General features: G+C 54.0%; 2 protein-coding genes across 8 annotated transcripts in view; both read right to left on the reverse strand.

The window, feature by feature from the left end:
• MTMR4 (myotubularin related protein 4) overlaps positions 1–12,208 on the reverse strand; it is a 49,817-nt gene extending 37,609 nt beyond the window's left edge. The window contains exons 1-3 of one of the 6 annotated variants that reach the window (XM_033518882.1): positions 10,722–11,763; positions 10,474–10,572; positions 1,676–1,833 (exon numbers count right to left, since the gene is read on the reverse strand). The gene's annotated coding sequence lies outside the window, so the exon portion shown is untranslated. Of the gene's footprint in view, positions 1–1,675; positions 1,834–7,374; positions 7,510–10,473; positions 10,573–10,721; positions 11,764–12,135 lie in introns of those variants that run through there. The other 5 variants (XM_015646789.3, XM_015646790.3, XM_015646788.3 and 2 more) reach the window with 5 other exon arrangements.
• Positions 12,209–15,372: 3,164 nt separating this feature from the next.
• On the reverse strand, positions 15,373–18,186 carry ABHD11 (abhydrolase domain containing 11). 2 transcript variants are annotated; one of them, XM_019008554.2, is made up of 6 exons: positions 18,154–18,186; positions 17,297–17,432; positions 17,029–17,206; positions 16,440–16,610; positions 16,161–16,342; positions 15,373–15,893 (listed from the first exon to the last, which is right to left on the reverse strand). In XM_019008554.2, the coding sequence occupies exons 2-6, from the start codon at positions 17,365–17,367 to the stop codon at positions 15,755–15,757; spliced, it is 741 nt and encodes a 246-aa protein (XP_018864099.1). In that variant the 5' UTR covers positions 17,368–17,432; positions 18,154–18,186; the 3' UTR covers positions 15,373–15,754. The 2 variants fall into 2 exon arrangements, with proteins under 2 accessions (XP_018864099.1, XP_018864098.1); XM_019008553.2 differs by lacking the exon at positions 18,154–18,186 and having other exon boundaries at positions 17,029–17,202; positions 17,297–17,974.
• Between the last annotated feature and the right edge of the window lie 6 nt (positions 18,187–18,192).

The following is an 18,192-nucleotide window of genomic DNA, read 5'->3' on the forward strand; positions in this document are numbered from 1 at the left end:
AGGAGCAGGGACAGGAGCAGGGACAGGGGAGCAGGGACAGGGGAGCAGGGACAGGGGAGCAGGGACAGGGGAGCAGGGACAGGGGAGCAGGGACAGGGGCAGGGATGGGGAGCAGGGACAGGGGAGCAGGGACAGGAGCAGGGACAGGAGCAGGGACAGGAGCAGGGACAGGAGCAGGGATGGGGAGCAAGGCCTGCAGGAGGCTGCCATCACTGGACTGATTGATTCCCCATCCCAGCCAGCTCGAGGCAGCCGCAGAGAGGGACAGACCCCAGTCACTTTCAGGAGGGCACAGCCCCCGTGCCATGCCCACCCTACAGGCCTTTCATCCCAAGCTGGCAGAGAAGGAATTCAAAGCCAAGGCTCCAAGCTGAACCCTGTATCCATCGGACTGACAGAGACAGGAAGCACGGCAAACGTTTCCAAAGTTCCCTGTAACTCCAGCCTGTTGTTCTCCAGCTTTGTTTGCTTTTCTTTAAAAAAGCAGTTGGGGCATTTCAAGTCACAATTAAGCCTTTATTCAAGTACAAACAATTGCCTGGTCCCTACCCAAAGCAGTACAGATGGACCCATCCCAGCTGCAGTCCAGGCTCCTGCCTGCTCCTGGCATCCTGCAGCTCCAGAGGGAGAGATGTGCAGGGCTCCCTCCCTCCACACCGTGCACTGACTCCAACTCAATCTCAGGAAGGAAGCAGTAACAGCTTCAAGGAAACGGTGCCTGCACTACTGATGTCACATCCCAAGTCTCCAGGCCAGAGAAGTGCTGTCCAAACTGGTCTCTGTGCACTCAGTTCTCATTGTGCACCAGGAGAATTCACCTTTAATTCCCATCAACGTGGGGAGTCCGACAGCCACAGTTTTTTCTGAAAGGCAATCTTTGTGACTGCAGAAAAAACCTGAGATATGTGACCCAAACACACCAGAAGGCTCTGAAATCCAAAGATAAAGTCCTGAAGTGTGCCACTTCCCCTCCCTACCCCACCACAGCTTTTCCCATCCAATCTCAGGCTTTTCTCAAGCACCCATGTTTAATATCCTGGCATTCAACCTGTGGGTATTTTAAAATAATTTCCACCAAACAGCAGCAACACAACTTCAGCTCGGTTGTTATTACAAATGTAACTATTATTTTTTTATACAGGTGCATAAACATAATCATGTGGTATTACTTTAGGAGTCCTAAGGTTTCTAAGACATGTTCCTGCAGGATGGATGGGGGAACTACAGCCCTTGGTAAAGGGCAGCCAGGACACCTTTGACATCAAAAGTGGTGCCTACCTGCAAGGATCTGGAATCCCCCCTGGGACAGTCAATAGAAACAGTGTCTGAAAGCAGAAAATACTGCTTTTATTCCAGGTGATCACATGTCCTTAACAGTACTGGGATTTACAGCCCTGCAGTAACCATGCTTCCAGCTCCAGCTGAGGCTCCTCAGCTCTGGAACCATGTGCTTCTGGCTGGAGGCAGACCCCAGGCCAGAGCTCAAGAGCCACCATTCACCACAGGCAGAACATCTAGGAGGGCCTGTGTTCTCCAACCATAGTTTTCCTCCATGGGAACAAAATGAAGCATCTTTTAGTAACCCACACAGACACACATGTGAAAAAGCTATGACCGAAACCACCAGCAGGTCTGAGAGGACAAGGAAGCATCAGGATTTATTCTGTTGACTCACCCAGACCAAGCCCAGTTTCCCCAGCAGCCTCCTCACAAGTGACGAGGAGGATCCTGTGCCAGACCCTGCAGCACTGACCCTTGAAACGTGGCTGGGAACACACAGCTCTGCTGAATGCTCCTCCCTGCTCCTGGGGAAAGCCGGGTCCTCCCCAAAACCTGCAAGAATTGTGCCATCATCACATTAAGTTCCCAGCTCCCCCTTTCACCCCAAGAACCTCTAAAACAGAGCAATGAACATCTGCTCAGGGATTTTACCATCAAGCTACAGAAGACCACAAGAGGAGATGAAAACCCTTGAGAATTGTTATTTGTAAGTTAAGAGCTCACTTTCAATTGCATGTCCAACCTGAGCATGGTCAGAGCTGTTGGATCCCATGGAAACCCTGGGTCTATAGGCACTGATGGTTTGTTATGTCAACAGCCTGGATGGACATCCTCCTTCCCAAGGAACCTTTTCAGGACTTTGTGTTGCCACAGCTGTTCTTCACAACCACGAATGAACAAAATGAACCTGAAAACGGTCTTCATGAGGCTTTTCTGGAGGTGGTATCCCTCCCAAAACCAAGCAATACCTCACCTGGTGTTTAACAACTCCCCTTCCCCACCCCAAGCCCCCAAAGTTTAAGAAGATTAAACCAAAGCCTTTGGTCTTTCATTTCCAGGTATCTGGAGCCTTCAAAACTGGTTTGCACTTCAGCAATGGAAAATCCCATTAAGGTACTGCCTTGCACACTGACCTGCTTTCATTAATAACCTCACCTCAAGGAATGTGGGCAGGTCAGCAAGTTCAGCTGAGCTTAAGTGCTCCCATCTCGGGCTCTCTCTAAGTACGAGCTTAACTGTTTCTAAAAACAGTGCTGGCCATGCCGGCCACTCCAAAGGCACTCGTTGAAAAGGAAATCCCCAGCCAATCGATACGAGGGAAGAGAAGGCAATTTGATATTTATAGCAAGTCCCCAGCTTATCTAGCAGCAAGAGCTGCTCAAATTCACACACACTGTCCCTTCCAGCAGGATGAGGGATGAAGGTGGCCACACGCTGAGTTTGGTACCGAGAGGAGCCAGATGATTTATTCTCATCTGCTGCAATTCACACAGGGAACAGAGCCTGGGATTTCTTTCCCTTAATAACTGACTATAATAAAACTCATTAACGATCAAATTCCTACCTCTACAAGGTTTAGGACAAGACTGCAATGCATCAGACTTTATCTAACATGAAGACAAATCTCAGGAAGCACTGGGTTTTTTATCATCTTTCCCCAAACACGAGGCAGGTCCCTTCCTCACACGCACTGATGGAATCCCACAGCCACCAAAACCAGTGGCAGCTCTATCAGCAATTCCAGCTGAATCCAAGTTTTCCCCAGCACTGTGTTTTCACTCCAGCCCACACTGCCACACAGGCCAGCATCCTGGGCTCCAGCCCCACAGCTCCAGAGAACAGGCAGAATGGAAAGCTGCAGTCACAGCACTCAGTGAAACATCCCACTTCCCAGCTTCTATCGCTCCAGTAGCAACCCTTTGCTGTGGGATTTTTGGAGCTGGGAGAAAGCAGAAGCAGCAGCACAAGGGCAGTGGGATACCAACTCCCCAGGGAATTCCAATAGAGGAACTGGCTGCTCATTCTGACTTCAGTTTTGAGTACTTCGTCATTAGTAAAACATGCTGAAAATGTGACTTCCTCTGCCACAAGACCTATTGAACCTTTTCACAGAAGTCTAAGGAACTTCCTCTTGCATTTCAATAAAAGACAAGCTCACAGGAAGAACAGTTCCTCTAAAACTTCTGGGAATTCCTCTCGTAAAAACACCTATTGAGGAAGGAACGATGCAGTAGAACAAAGAGAAAGGGAGGTGGGGGATTCATTTGTCCACAAGTCTGTGGTTTATTATAAAATGAAACTATGAATCCACTTCACAGGACAGACCCACTTTTACTTCCTCTTTTGTCTCATTTAGCAATGGCAACAAAAGCTCTCTACAGAGTATCCTAATGAGCCAAATCTGTACAGAACCTCTGCATTCAGGTTAAAAAATAATCTTAATTTGCTCTCCTTGCTGAACAAACAACAGGCTCTGTCTAGGATCATCTTATCCAGTATCCAAAGGTGCTTAGCTACCCACTTTCATTTGGAAATGCAGACATGAGACAGCAGAGAGGGATCCATCTGCTCACTGGCATACTGGGAATGGTGGCACTCCGTGGAGAGTCCCAATAGATTAACTTTCCAGTTCCAGAAAGGAGAAAGAGCAAAGAACAGGGTCAGGAAGACATAACCTCACGGCAGCCCAAGGAAGTGCAAAGGACAGCAGGGAGGGATGTGAGTGGCTTGCTGGCACATCCCTGCCCTGGTAGCCACTGCCCATGGATGTGCCTGCAGCCTGTACTGCCGGTGATGTGGCATTCCCTCGGGCAGTGTGTCTCCAGGCTGCCCTATAACGAGCACACTGCCTTGGATCCTGGCAGCTCCCCGAGGAACACTCACTGCTGTTTATCAGCCACAGGCACCAGAAAGGACATGACCGATTCTTCAGGGCAAAGCAGGCCCATTCATTCAGTTCTTCTAATTATGCATTGTCTCAAAATCCTGCAGAGGATTCCCTGCAGCCCCTGCTCCTCCCTACATCCATCAAATCTCAGCCTGAGGCAGCTCCACTAATTACCCCTTCCTGCACCAAGACTCATCCCTCACCTTCAGCAAGCAGCAAAGCTCCTCTCCAACACAGTTCTTTGTGCTCCCAACCAGCTGTGGGACACAAACAAAGGATCTGCTCTTCCAGGGCAATAATCCCCAGTATCACCACATCACACAGGAACAGCCAGCATCCCTGTGGAATGTTTATGGCAAAGATGAAGTGTGCCCAGGTCACTGCTCTGAAAGATGCTGCCCCCAAACACCCCTGGTGTTCTCACCAGGCATGGTGAACACCCACTCCAAGGATCCCAAGCGCCAGGAGGAGGAGGAGGAGAAGTGGAGCTGTCACAAAGCAAAGCTGCTGCAGCAACAGCTTTGCTGAAGGGACCTATTCCCCCATGGGGCAGGAGCTGTTGACATGGCCCTGAGGAATGCTGCAATTCAGCAAAGCTGCAGGGAACATCTGGCACTCCTCTTGGGTCCCCTCTGGGGATTTCTGCACCCACCTCCAGTGCCTGGGAGCCTCCTACCATGACCCTTTCCCTCACAACAGCAGTTCTAAAGAAAAGACCCTCCATTCTTGCCATTAAGTGCCCTTTAGGATGTACCACAGGTTCAACACTCCCCAGAAAATAGGGACTTCACAGCACAAACAAGCAGTTCTCCTTGGAAATCAAGGGACTTTCTCTTCCCCTAGGCAGCTATATCCAAACATGAAAGCTCAGGGCACAGTGAAAGCAAACATTCAGAGGCCAGTGCAATTTCACCTGAGTTTTGCCTGACTTAAGAGGCAGCAAGGCCCTGAGCAGAGCAGCAGTGTGGGAGCTGGAGTGGGAACAGGAAGGATATGGTTATCCTGGCTATGATAAAACTCCCTCAATGTAGTAACAGAATTACTTTATAAAGGCACTGGACCCTGTGAGCTTGTCAAGCAAGGCTGGCAGTGTCAGAGCTGGCATCTGTACCAAAATTCCCCATCAGCTGCTTACCAAACAGCTTAGCTAGGCTACAGCTCCTTCAGGAAGAGCCTGACCTCAGCTCCTGTCCTTCTCCCTGGACATGGTGTCATTCCCTCTTTCTGCAGAAGGGAAAGGGGCAGCAGGCAGAGCCCCTGGAACTTCCTGGGAACCAGGTCTAGAGGAGATGTTTCCTTGCTGTGAGCAAGATGAGAATTCTCATAGCCCAGATTCCCTCTCACTGTATCCACTTTCCCTGGCTGGATTTGCACACACATCCATGGCCTCAAGATATCATCTGGTTGTCAGAGAAGGTGTGTAGACACAGGAAACTTTCTTTTCCTAGAGGAGTTACCTCTTGTGAAGGGGTGAATATGAAAAGCACAAGTCAGGACTTCCTGACAGTGAAATATTAAGCACTGGCACTTTACAGGAGCAGCAGATCTCCCCTCCACAGCAGGCAGGTGATAAAGAGCCCAGTGCAGGTGAGACAGACGTTCAAAGAGAAGAACCAGGCACATTGTTTACCAGCACAAAGGATCCAAACACGCAGAAGGAAAAGCTGATACCCCAGAAAGAGGAGCCAGAGTTAATCCCTCTGCAGGGTTCCCAGCCATCCTGCTGTCCATTAGGATTGGAGGGAAATGGCTGGCCTGAAGCATACAGACAGACACTCATCACACCAGAAGTCAGCAGCAGTTCCCCAGGTCACAAGGGCCACAGCTTTTAAAAAATAAAGTGGCACTGAACTTTAGCATGACAGGAAATAAATCCCACATACAGAGGACATAAAAGTCTCAGGCTGTAGGAAACCCTGAAGCAGCACTGGAGGGGGAATGTACGGCTGACAAGGGTCCAGACCTACCTAAGGGCACAGGAAAGTTGACAAGACGACACAAACCATGAACTGCACTTCTGCACAGCCAGAGGAAAGTTTAACACCCCAGGTCACTGGGAATGTACATCCTCAGTGGTACGTAAAGCAGCTTGAAAAACATCTCTGGTGTTTCCAGAGGAGCTCACCAACTCCCACTTTGCTGTGCTCCTTCCCACCAAACCCCCAAATACCTCACAGCTGTTCTTCCCCATCCAAACACAGACTCTGCCCTGGAACATACAGGCTGCTCCATCCTGCATCCAACTTCAGCTTCCCTGGGCCTTGTGCCTGAAAAGACTCCCTTCCACTGCCCCAAGCCTGAACTCCAGGGTAGCACAGGCTTTTTGGCCTGTGCCCAGTTGCCATGGGCTTGTCCCAGTGTTTTCAGCAAGGACAGAACATTTTAGCCTTTGGGAAGTTCAGTCTGCCATTTGGGAAGGAAGGCAGAAGTGCCTCTGGCATGGGGGCAGCTGCAGCCCTGACCTGGAGGGGGCAGGAAGGGGGTACTGTCTGGCTAGAAAGCAGAAGTGAGTATAAGCCCAGATGAAGTTGACTGGGGTGAGAAGCAACAACTTCAGGGCTCCTCACATCCTCCTAAAGCTCCTCCTGAGCACCCTGGGTCATGAGGCACCCGCAGCGTGATGAAGCTGCCAAGCGGTGCTGGCAGCCAAGCCGAGCTGCAGGAAGCACGGGCATGAGCCAGGCTCCAGGCCAGCAGCCAGCCATGCTCCCCCAGGATACCCTCAGGAGATGTTCTCCAGACTGGGTGTAGGCCTCATAAATGAGATCCTGAACAGGACAATGGCTGTTCTCCTTCCCATTAAAACAGTGAAACAGATCCCACCTGGCTCTGTCACACTGGTGGCCCTGAGTGCTACGTGCCAGTCATGCTCCTGCAATGAGGAGACTTCTGCCAAGTCCTTTGAAAGACTTAAAAAAAATTATTGTGAATCCAGGCAGCACAGTTGAAACAACAGAGACAACTGAATAGATTCATGCTGGTTTGCCACAAGGCACTCATCCACTCGGGGAAGCTGTCTACTTCAACAAGTTTCTAGAACAAAACAAACCAACAAAACCTCTGAAGCTTCCAGAAGGAACAATGCAAACTGCAGCCCTTGCTCACTTGGAGCAGCCCTCAGCTTCAGCAGGGACCATCAGGGAAAGGCTGGCAGAGCCTAAGCAATTGAACTGACTGTAGAGTAGAAATGCTTTGAGGGTCCTTACCATAAAGCTGTCACTCACAGGCAGTGCCATGTCCAAGCACGTTCTGAGAACAATTCCACAATTTCATTTTGCAGCGAAGAACTGGTCAGGTTGGAAAAGAAACAACGACTCCACTTCCCAGCCAGTGCTGTTCTGACAGCATGAAATGGCAGAAAGCTGAGCTCTAGAGAATACCCTGCTGCAATTCTGGGCTTAAGTTCAGCTGCAAGACTTTGCCCCCAAGCAGATAAGTTGTGAGCCGTGTCTACCTCTGTCCCTAGTGCCAGCACAGGCTCCTCCGAAGCAGGGAGGAGCTGACAGTGCTCACCAGACTTGGCTCTTGCTCCAGCTCAGACAGAGGTACCCAATACATCTCCTGTACTTTGCTATCAGAACATTCCCACCTATCTTATTTCTAGCAAACCCCATTCCCAAGGCTTAGGAAAACCTCAGTCCTAATTGCCATCCTTCCTGTGAGCGCTGTTCCTGTCTCTGCCTCTGGTGGGATCAGGCCTGCACCCTTGCAAGAGACAGTGCAGTGCTTCTGTCCCTCAGGAAAATAAATGCTGGCAAAAGCAGAACTCTGTCGTGCGTGGCCGAGCCAGCTGACCTTCCAGGGTGTGCAGTGCCTGACATCAGCTGTATCACACACACTGCTGAGCAAACACTCCACCTAGAAGTGAAGCAATAGGATCCACGAGGGAAGGCAGATCAGGAATGCTCTCCATCAGAGACTAAAGGGAATAAAGCGCCTCCAAATGCTCATAACATAAAAGGAAACCTCTGAGGCCAGAAACTTGATACATGTTGAAATAGAATATACTGACACATAACTCTCCTCTCTTGGGATAGGCACTGGGCAGGCTTTTCCCTCTTGAAGAAGAAATTTGAGGGCATCTCTCAACTGAGAAACAGCAACACAAAGTAATAATTAACAACAAAGGCATTACCATTGTTAAGAGTGGGAACCGTCAGTTTAGTTCTGCTGATGCTCTGTCCTTCTAAAGTTACCTCTGTCTGGAAAGGCCGAGGCTGCTCCCAAACCCACCACACACTGACATTGCAAAGCACACCCCATGAAACTATCCCCACAGTTCAATTCCCACCCTGCTGGGGATGCTCCAGTTCTGAGACAAACCCAGGTATGTCAGGGCAACCAGAGGCTGCCCATCAAACCTCAGCACGTGTGTCAGAATCTCTCAGCAGCCCAGGACTGATTAAACTAGAGAGAAAGGAAGGAAAGTTGGAAGGAAATAGGTGAGAGGGAATGTGTGCAACTCAGAGAGGACTCCAAGAGCTCAGGCTTTGAGACAAGGGTGCCCCACTACCAGCACAGGCTTCCTGGCAGGAACACAGGCTCATTTCAAACACGATTCAGCCATTGAACATGTTTCAGTTTCATTTCAGCTCACATTCCCAGCTGAATGCTGTGCCGGCACATCCAGCAGCACAGTGCACTGCTGCTGCTGGAGCCTCCCAGTCAATCCTCCCTCTGAGGCTCTGGCTGCAAAGCCAAAGCACCTGGCACCAAGGCAGGTTCCTTCTGGGCAGAAATTGATCATCTCAAGGGAAAGCATCCCTCTTTCCTTGGATTCAGCTCTGGGCCGCAAGGCGTGGATGCAGTTGTACTCATTGCTTTGAACAGGAGAGGGACCAAATCACCCTGGAAAGTAGGCCTGAACAGGCATTTGCTATTTATAAGCTAATCATCTGATCCCTCTGGAGGGAAATCCTATCCTTTGGGGCTGTTGGGAGTGCAGGGAACTGCAGAAGCGTCAGGGAGGAACAGAAGGGAAGCGATTACATCGGCCAGCAGCAGGCTCCAAGTGATCAGACAAAACTCCTCCCTACTCCATCACAGCCCCAGCATCTTCCTGAAGAACAGGAAAGCAATTATGAACAGGGATTAACCTGTTATGCTAATTTGCTAAGAGCAAAGTAATTTTTTAAATAGCTCTCATCTCCATTCATCATTATCTAAAAAGGGCCCTGATCTAGTTCTGCAAAGAGCAACAAGTCTCACAGTAAGAGCCCACCTGAAATCCAAAAACACATGGGAAACTGCCTGGCTGGAGCAGCCTCAGAAGGGAGAAGGCTTGAGCTTTCATAACTCCTTGATAATTATTAATTCCTTGGGGGAGCATGCCTGTCCTGGGAAGTTGAGTGTGATGTGCAAGTATGCGACACTGATTTTTCTCCTTCTTTCTTTCTGATAAAAATAACCTGGGTTAGATGACACTGCTGGATTTCCCTGTGAAACAATGCTCAGTCATTTCCAACACCACTGCACATACTACTCAGTGCAACCACACACACCCCAAAACAATCTCAGTTCTCTCTACCCTTCTTTTTCCTCACCTACTGAGAGGTATTACCTCTGTATTACTATATTGTATTATTACAATAGGTATACCTACTGTATTACTGAGAACAACCCTCTCCCCCCACTGACAGCAGCCTCTGAAACAAACTGGAGACAGCAAAGAAGAAAGGAAATTGCTCTGTCTCAAACAGCTCAGACTAAAACCACATCTCTTGGAGGAGAAGGCCCAATTCCCAGAGCAATCCTCACAAACAGGGTGGACTAGAGTCATCGAGGCCTGGCACCTGCCTCCAGGTGAGCAAAGCTCAGCAAGACACAGGCACCAGGCCAAGGAAAGGCTGCTCACATCATCCCTGCGCTCCCCCAGCACTGGCACAAGAGACACTCTGAGAAGCCTCACTAAGCAAAACAAGGCCAGTGCGTATTTGGCAGATTGAGATCACAATAAAAGATGGCACAGCAGCATTTTCCAAAGTCTCTGTAGCAAGATCTGCCCCTAAAGCTTCTCTTGATCTGAGTTTTAGATTTGGGGTTTTTTTCCTTTTAGCTTGTTTCAACCAAATCTGATATGTAAGTTACACTGTTGTTGAGACAGATGGGCTGGAAGGACCCCACCACAAAACCCACAGCAGTGACACCTCTGAGGAAATGTCCCAGTCAAGGCTCTCTCAGAAAAACTAAATAACTGTCACAGTCAGATAAACAGATTTCTGAGAATGCAGCAAAGAAAAGGGGAACCCAGATGTTCCTAGAAATTTATAAGTGAAACTTTTACATCTATTTCCCAGTTTACTTACATGTCCATCTTCCAGCAAAGTCCCTGAAAGACACCACGGCCAGCTCACAGACCCCCAAGCAGAGCAGACCCTGAACTCCTGGGGCTGTGAGCCCAGCTGCTTTTATTAAAAAAAAAAAAGAAAAATATGAAGCTTCCGTGTAAAAGTTGGCAGCCAATACAAAGTCATCACTGACTTAGGGAATTTTTTTCTTATGCATGAATCTCTATCACCTAAAGATATACATTTTGGATTCCATGTGCACATACCCTGACCAGCCTCTGAATTCCCAGTGTCCAGCCTCTGTTCCCCACAAGCAGATGCAGACTGGCCAGATCTTCTCTCAAATTCTTGCTGGAGGAAGCAGATGGAGTTCTCTCTGCACCACATGTCAGCTTTTTTCACCTTTAATACCACCTCATACATCTCCAAACTCTACTCAGCTTTCCACCAGCTTTGAACCACACACAAGCACCAAACCTGGCCACAGCAGCTTTTGCAACAATGTGAGAGCTGAGTTAACACTCTCTCTCCTCTTCCTCAGACCACCTCCAGCCCAGCTCCCTGTGTTCAATATATTCATGAACCCAGACAAAAATTCCTGCTTCCCAGGACAGATCCCACTTCTCCCTCCCTTGTTTCTCTGTTCTTATTTTGCACTCTTCCTGAAGTTTGCTTTCTCTGGTAAAACATGTGTGGTCTCCCCAAAGTCCAATGCCAGACTAGCCAGGCCACAGAGTGGGATTCTCATTTCCCATTTTCTACTTAGAACTCTGAGTTGCTCATGCAGCTCCTCAGCTTTTAGCTGTCAGCTTCCTTCAAGCCATTGCCAAAATCACCATCAGGATCCTTACGAGAGAGTTAACATAACGTGCCCAATGACATTCTAGGAACCTCCAATTTAACACGGATTATTTTGAGCTCATCCCACCCCAGTTAATTCAGCAGGAAACCCCAAAGGCATCACATCAGCTGCTTTAGAGAAGCCAGTGTTTACAACACAGTTAGCTGAGCGGGTTCTAAATAAATGTCAAACCTGCATCACCATCTCCCCACGAAAAACTTCAGCCACTCGCAGTTCCAAAGCAGCACAGAAACAACTCCTACCGAACACGGAGGGGAGGCACCTGCTCCAAACACAGCCGTGTGTGGCCTCCAGGGGGGCACTGGGCAAACCCTACCGCATGCAAAAAAGAACCAGCTCCGCGCCGCTACTCCGGATGCCCGTGGAACAAGAATCTCCCACCCACCAGGCACTTCCATGGCACTGGGATCTGTACGGCCCCAGTGAGGGTGGACAGGAGAGGGAGGTGAGCCGTGCCTGCAGCCTCGGCCCGGGGAAAGGCTCAGGGCCCGCGGCAGGGCCGGAGCGAGCAGGGCCGGCCCCAGCGGGAGCCTCGCGTCCCGTTCTTCGGTCTGACTGCGACCCCATCTCCATCCGCCGGCGACACCGCGGAACCGCCGGTGCAGCCCGGCCCGGGCCCGGCCCGCAGAGCCGCCGCCGCCGCCTCAGCGCTGCTGCCACCGGGCGGTGCCGCCCCTCACGGACAGGCCCCGGGGAGGCCGCGCTCAGCGGGGAGAAGGAGCGCGGCCGCGGCGGGCGGCGGCCCGAGGAGCGGCGCTAGGTGCCGGAGCGGCGGGAGGGGAGCGGGGATGGAGGGTCCCGGGCAGCCCCGGCCTCACCTGTCCCGGCGGATCCCGCCCGGCTCCGGCGCGCCGCTCCCGCCTATGCCGCGTGCAGCTCCCGCCCGGCCCCTCCCGCCGGCCCACGCGTCACGGCCAATCAGCGCCCGGCACCGCCGGCGTCACCGACCAATCATCGGAGAGAACGCGTCCCCGCCCAGCGCCACCAGCCACCAGGCCACGCCCACCCACCCCTCCCGCCAGGCCACGCCCACCCGCCCTCCCGCCAGGCCTATCCCGTGACACGGGAGTGGGCGGTGCCTGACGCCCGACGCCCAATGAGAAATCACAGCGCGTCCCGCCGCAGCCAATCGGCGGCCGTACAGCGCTGCCCCTCAGAAAAGGCGGGCGGGCGGTGGGAGCGGTTCCTGGCTGGGGTGCCCTGTCACGTGACCGCCCGGTGACAGGGACCCCCTCAGCGCGGCCGGGGCCGGGGCCGGCCCGAGGGGTCCCGGGGCCCGATGGATCTCGGTCCGAGGGGAACAACCCCTGGGCATCCGTGGGGCGGGGCCGCCTCCGGCGCCTCGGCCAGGGCTGCATGGCGCGGCGCCGCTGCCTCCGGGCCGGGCCCCGCGGTCTACGTAAGCCACCTGAATGATCAAGAGATCGTGAGGCCTCCCCGTTCTATCGCCCCGCTCAGCCTCGGGCAGCTGCTGCTTCTCTCTGCCTGGGTGTGCCTCCCCCGGGGCTGGATGGCCTCTGCCCCTCGCCTCGTCCCTGCGTTACTTGTACCCTTCACATTTTCAGCCTGCCCTGCGGAACAGTCCCGATGGCGGAGTTAGGAGGCAATCTCAGGCTTTCTCACAGCCAAGGTTTTACATTCCAGGATCCTGCGGGCTGCATCGCAGAACAGCTGAACCTGTGGAGATCACGCAGTCCAACCCCTCTGCCAAGGCAGGATCACCCAGAGCAGGTGACAGGAACGTGCCCGGGTGGATTTGGAATGTCTCCAGAGAGGGAGACTCCACGCCCTCCCTGGGCAGCTGTTCAGTGCTCCCAGCTGCCAGCACGAGGTGCTGCTGCCCGAGGTGGTGTGGTGGTGTCTCTCTGCAGCCCCCGCAAAGAATGAGCCCAGCCCAGCCCCAGACAGGTCTGGAGGGTTTGAGGGTGCGGCCCAAGAGATGTTTGTCCTCGACAGAGGAAGGACAACCATCCCTACCTGGTGCCAGAGCTGTCCCGGGCCTGGCTCTGAGAAGCGCAGGAGGGAGCTTCATCCTTGTCCCGCGGATGCTGAATCTTTGCAAATGCATTGCTTCGGGCCATTTCCCTGGGAAAAACGTGCGGGGAAAAGGGGAAGGTGGGTGATGGCAGGAGAAGCCTCTGGGCTGGAGAATGAGGGAGGGAGTAGCACCCTGAGTTGGCAATAGGACAGGGGGAGCAGGTAGAGAGGTGATGGGGAAGAGACAGCACCTGCAGGGAATGGTGGGGCAGCTGGAGCTATGGCATGGGGTACATGGTGCCATCCTGAAGAGAAGCTGCTCCAGAATGTGCAGTAAGAGTTTGTGAAGCATGTGAGCAACCCATTGATCTCTGGGGTGCTGGACAACCTGCTGACCCAAGGGGTTCTGAGCCCTGGTGAAGTGGAAGAGGTGCAGAATTACGTGGGTAAGGCTTGCCTCCTCAAACATTGTGCTCCAGAAAGGGCACCAAGGTCAGCCAGATCTTCACTGACAGATCTTCACCACCTCAGGATGGTGGAGCAGGTGGATCTGAGTTGACTCAGGTGAGAGATGAAGGGCCATGGTCTGCTCCTGGCCAGAGCCTCCAGTGGGATGCTAGGGTCCAGCCCTAGGGAGTGTCCGAGGCTCAAAGGCAAGGGACATTTGGGTATCACCACCCTGAGACCCCCTTGGCAGCCTGTGGTGACAGAGCTCTGGGGGGTGGCTGTCCCCTGTGGGCTGAACAGGGATCCCAAGGGGATCTCTGGAGGCATCAGCACCCTGACACTTGATGGGCATACGAGCCCCGTGAGTTGGCACCATGTCTTGCTCATGTCTTGTACACCTGCCTGGATGTTCCCCTGGGATATCTCCTGATTCCCTGTACCCTTTCCATGCAGGAAACAGAGCTGCTTTCATTTCTCCCTGCTGTCTCTCACCCCAGGTCCTACAATGCTCCCCTATGCTCCCTCAGCAGATACCATCACCAGAACGAACTACAATGTTCTGGAAGCTCTGCTTCATCCCCTGCCATGGTGAGACTCTTCGCCTCACACTATATAGCTGTGCCCCAAACCTGGTACCTGGCCAGCAGGAAGCAGCAGGGAGAAATCCCCCACCAACCCTGTGTTCCAGAGCTCACGCTTTGGTCCAAAGGTGTTGTGAGCTGATAGCTGGGGCCAGGCCCCACCCCCAGCTGGCTGGTGGCACCCAAGGAACTCATTTCAGTGGCTTGTGACTCTGGAGCTTATTGGTCTGATGTTCTTCACAGGAAAAAAAATAATACACAGAGAACAAAAGTGTTTGAATTTGAGGGTGATACAGCAGAAAACTCAAGGCAAATGCAGCCCAGCTCCTGAGGAAGGGAAAGGGGAAAGGACAAGAACAGCTCTGCAGAAACAGCAAATCTCCAAAGCAGTCCCTGTTTCCCACTCTGCTAGGCAACTACAGCCAGACCTGGAATAAAACATCCTCAGTCTTCTGCCCTCCCTTCCTTTTAGGGCCTGCAAAGAACCCCAAATTAAGAAAACTCATCCCAGGGAGCAGAAGACACCTGACTTTGGAGCAGCAAAAGCAGAGATGGTTAGTGTCTCTCTATTGTCCGCACACACAGTGTGTTCCCAGTTTATGTCACCCCCATAATCACTTCAGCACTGTCCCTGGCTTTACCAGTTGTCCAATAAAGAGATTTTTGCAGCAGACACCCTGCTCCTCTGTCTCCAGCTTATTGTGGGCGTGCTTCAGGAGGATGCAGAGCAGGTGGGAGGGGAGAAATTGTTGGGAGCTCAGGGACGAAGCAACACTTGCCTTTGGGGCAGCCTGGGCAGATGTGCTCCTTGCTCAGGAGGCAGATTCCCCCACTCCCCAATCCTTACATTGCCCCAGGCATAGCAAGGATGCAATTTCCCCTGGGAGCCAAGAAAGATCCTCAAACCTGTGTCTCCTGTGCACTGCTCCCACAGCTGGTCACATCAGGGCCCAGTCCAGTGGTCACTTCCCACCAGCATCCCTGCTGCCAACTGAGAACCTCTTCCTGTGCCCCCCACACGTGCCCTGCCCTCCATGGCCACATCCAACCTGTGTTGTGCCTTGGCATGAAATCAGCTTTATTGCACATTCTGCAAAGTCACGGCCAGATCCTTGGGAGGGTCTGGCAGCAGGAAAAGAAGAGGGCTCTCTGCCCCTTCCATGTGCCTGACACCACCGTGCAGGCAGGACAGTGTCCTGAGCCAGTGCCACCCCGTGTCCCTGCGAGGTGGCAGGAGATCTCAGCAGGATGCAGGTGCCTCTCTGCTCTGACTGCAGGAGAACCAGGATGGGAAAAGGTCTTGCAGGCAGGATCAGACTGCAGTGAGGGCAGCCAGTCCCAGCTGAGCCCATCCTCAGAGCCCGAGCCCTGCGTCACTGCCCAGAGCTCCTCAGGACCCACATGGGCTTTACAGAAACCCTGGTCCCCAGTGCTACAGCTGTGGCAGGAAATTGAGGACAGCAGTGATGAATTCTTCAAATTTATCCTGATGGACTATGTGGCCTGCACCTTTAATGTACTGGATCTCTGCCTTGGGGAAGAGGCGTTGGATCTCTGGGTAGTCTCTGGAGCTGCAAGAAAAGGGAACACGCCATGATCAGAGGTCCCTCCTGGTGTCTTCACTCCCCATCCCCACGCAGAGGGTGATCCCAGGTATGACTCCTTCCCTGCTGGCAAAGCCCAGGTGGAGGAAACCCAGGCTGCCCCTTGCTCCAGGGTGTCGGTGTCAGCCCTTGCTCAGGACTTGCTCCATCCCGGGAGCTCGTCCCACCCTCGGCAGCTGCAAAGAGCACAAAAGGTCAAACAGCAGACCTGGAACTGCTTCTCTCCAGTCTCACCTGATATAGGGCGAGTCAGACCCTCCCAAGAACAGTGCAGGACCAGGGTACGGCTCGTGGAAGATGGGGAAGTTCATGATATCTGCCAGATGCCGGGAAATAGCCTCCAGGTTCACCCGCCACATGTAGCGGCCCTCCACCTCCACCAGGTTGGTGAGGAGGAACTGTCTGAGCTGTGGGAGCTGCCATGGAAGGGAACCACACGCTCTTCAGTAAGAGCAACAAAACAGGATGTCCTGGCACCCTCCATCCTCCCCCATCTCCCACGGGATTTCCTACCTTGACCACAGGCTGCAGCTGGTCATCTGCCAGCTGGCGTGCTGCCGAGCGGCTCAGCCCCAGCGGGACCTTCACCTCCTTCATGGCTGAGATGTAGGCAGAGAATTCAGACACGGGGGCGGTTGAGCCAGGACCAATGTCTACAGAGATGAGGCGCTCCACCAGGTCTGGCTGGAGACACAAGCAGGGCAGATCAGATGCCAGGATCTCCCAAGATCTCCCCAGTGGGAGTGGGCACAGGGCTCCACTCCCAGTCATTCTCTGAAGGCTCTTGGCTCCCTCCTGTCTCAGCAGAGACCTCCATGTGCCCTTCCCAGTGTCTTTGTGCTCAGCACAGATCTCCAAGCTCCCTCACAGTCCGTGCTGGAGTCACAGGGCAGAGCATGGGCTGGTGGACGTAGATTTGCTCCTGCTCCCATAGCCTGGCTCACAGCTATGGGTGGGACAGCACCCACTCTGGTACAGACTAGTCCCTGTGGAGCTGGGCACAAGGCTGGCACTGGTGAACAGTCTCAGAAGGGACCATCCCCTTCCTACAGCCCCCCCTGGAACCTCCTGTGACTGCACTCCCACCCTTGTGGCTGCTGACCTGCTGCAAGGCCAGTGTCATGGCCGTCTTGCCCCCCATGCTGTGCCCCACGAGGATGCACTTGGTGATGCCCAGGCGGCTCAGGAGGTGCTGCACATCCAGGCTCATCGCTTCATACGTCATCACAGGGCTGTGGGGGCTGCTGCCGTGGTTCCGGGCGTCCACCGTCAGCACCTGCCTGGGCAGGGGCAGCGTGTCACCACGGGAACTGCCCACCAGGACCCCGGCCCCCTCCGTGTGCTGCGCCTCCCCCACGCCCCTGCCTCACCTTGCCGCTACCACGGCGCACCAGTGTCTTGGCCACCGTCTGGAAGTTGCTGTGGCTGCCAAAGAGCCCATGGAGCAGGACAAGGGGTGGCCGATCCCTGCGGCCCTCCACCTCCACGTGGGCCAGGGGCACTGCACTGCAGGGACACGGGCATGAGCTATGGCCAGAGTGCAGGGGAAAGTGAGCCCTGCCCCTCTGCCCAGCCCTGGTGAGACACATTTAGAGTGTTGTGGCCAGTCCTGGGGTCCTCAGGAAAAGGAAGACACAGAGTTCCTCAAGTGGGGCCAGTACATGTGAGGATGAGGAGGGCCTGGAGCATCTCCCTGTGGAGGAAAGGCTGAGGGAGCTGGGGCTGTTCAGCCTGGAGAGGAGCCCCAGCTGAGAGGGGCCTCAGCCCTGGCTGTCCCTGTGTGCAGGGAGGGCTCCCAGCAGAGCCCGGGCTCTGCTCAGGGGCCCAGCAGTGGCACCAGAGCCACGGGCAGGGTCCGAGCCCAGCAATTCCCCCTGCACAGGAGGCACAACTCGTGCCCTGGGCACTGCCCAGCCCTGCCCAGGCTGCCCAGGGAGGGGCTGGAGTCTCCCTGAGCGGGGATATTCCCGAGCCCTCTGCACACCATGCGGTGCCCTGTGCTCTGGGCTGGAGCAGGGAGGTGGCACCGGTGACGCTCTGTGTCCCTGCCAGCCTGGCCCAGCCCGGAGTCCCGGCAGAGCGCGGCCGGGGCCGGGCCCGGGCCGGCGGAGGGGGCGTGGCCACAGCCGCTCACCGCCGTGCAGGGGGCGTGGTTCGTGGGGAGCGTGGCCAGTCCCTTGGTGCCGGCCACGCCCGCGTTCGCGGGATTCACCCCCGGGACCCTTACGTGGCCACGGAGCGGGCGGCGGCGGCGGCGGGCTGAGGG

The sequence above is a fragment of the Parus major genome, chromosome 19 (genome assembly GCF_001522545.3).
Source record: "Parus major isolate Abel chromosome 19, Parus_major1.1, whole genome shotgun sequence".
NCBI lineage: Eukaryota > Metazoa > Chordata > Aves > Passeriformes > Paridae > Parus > Parus major.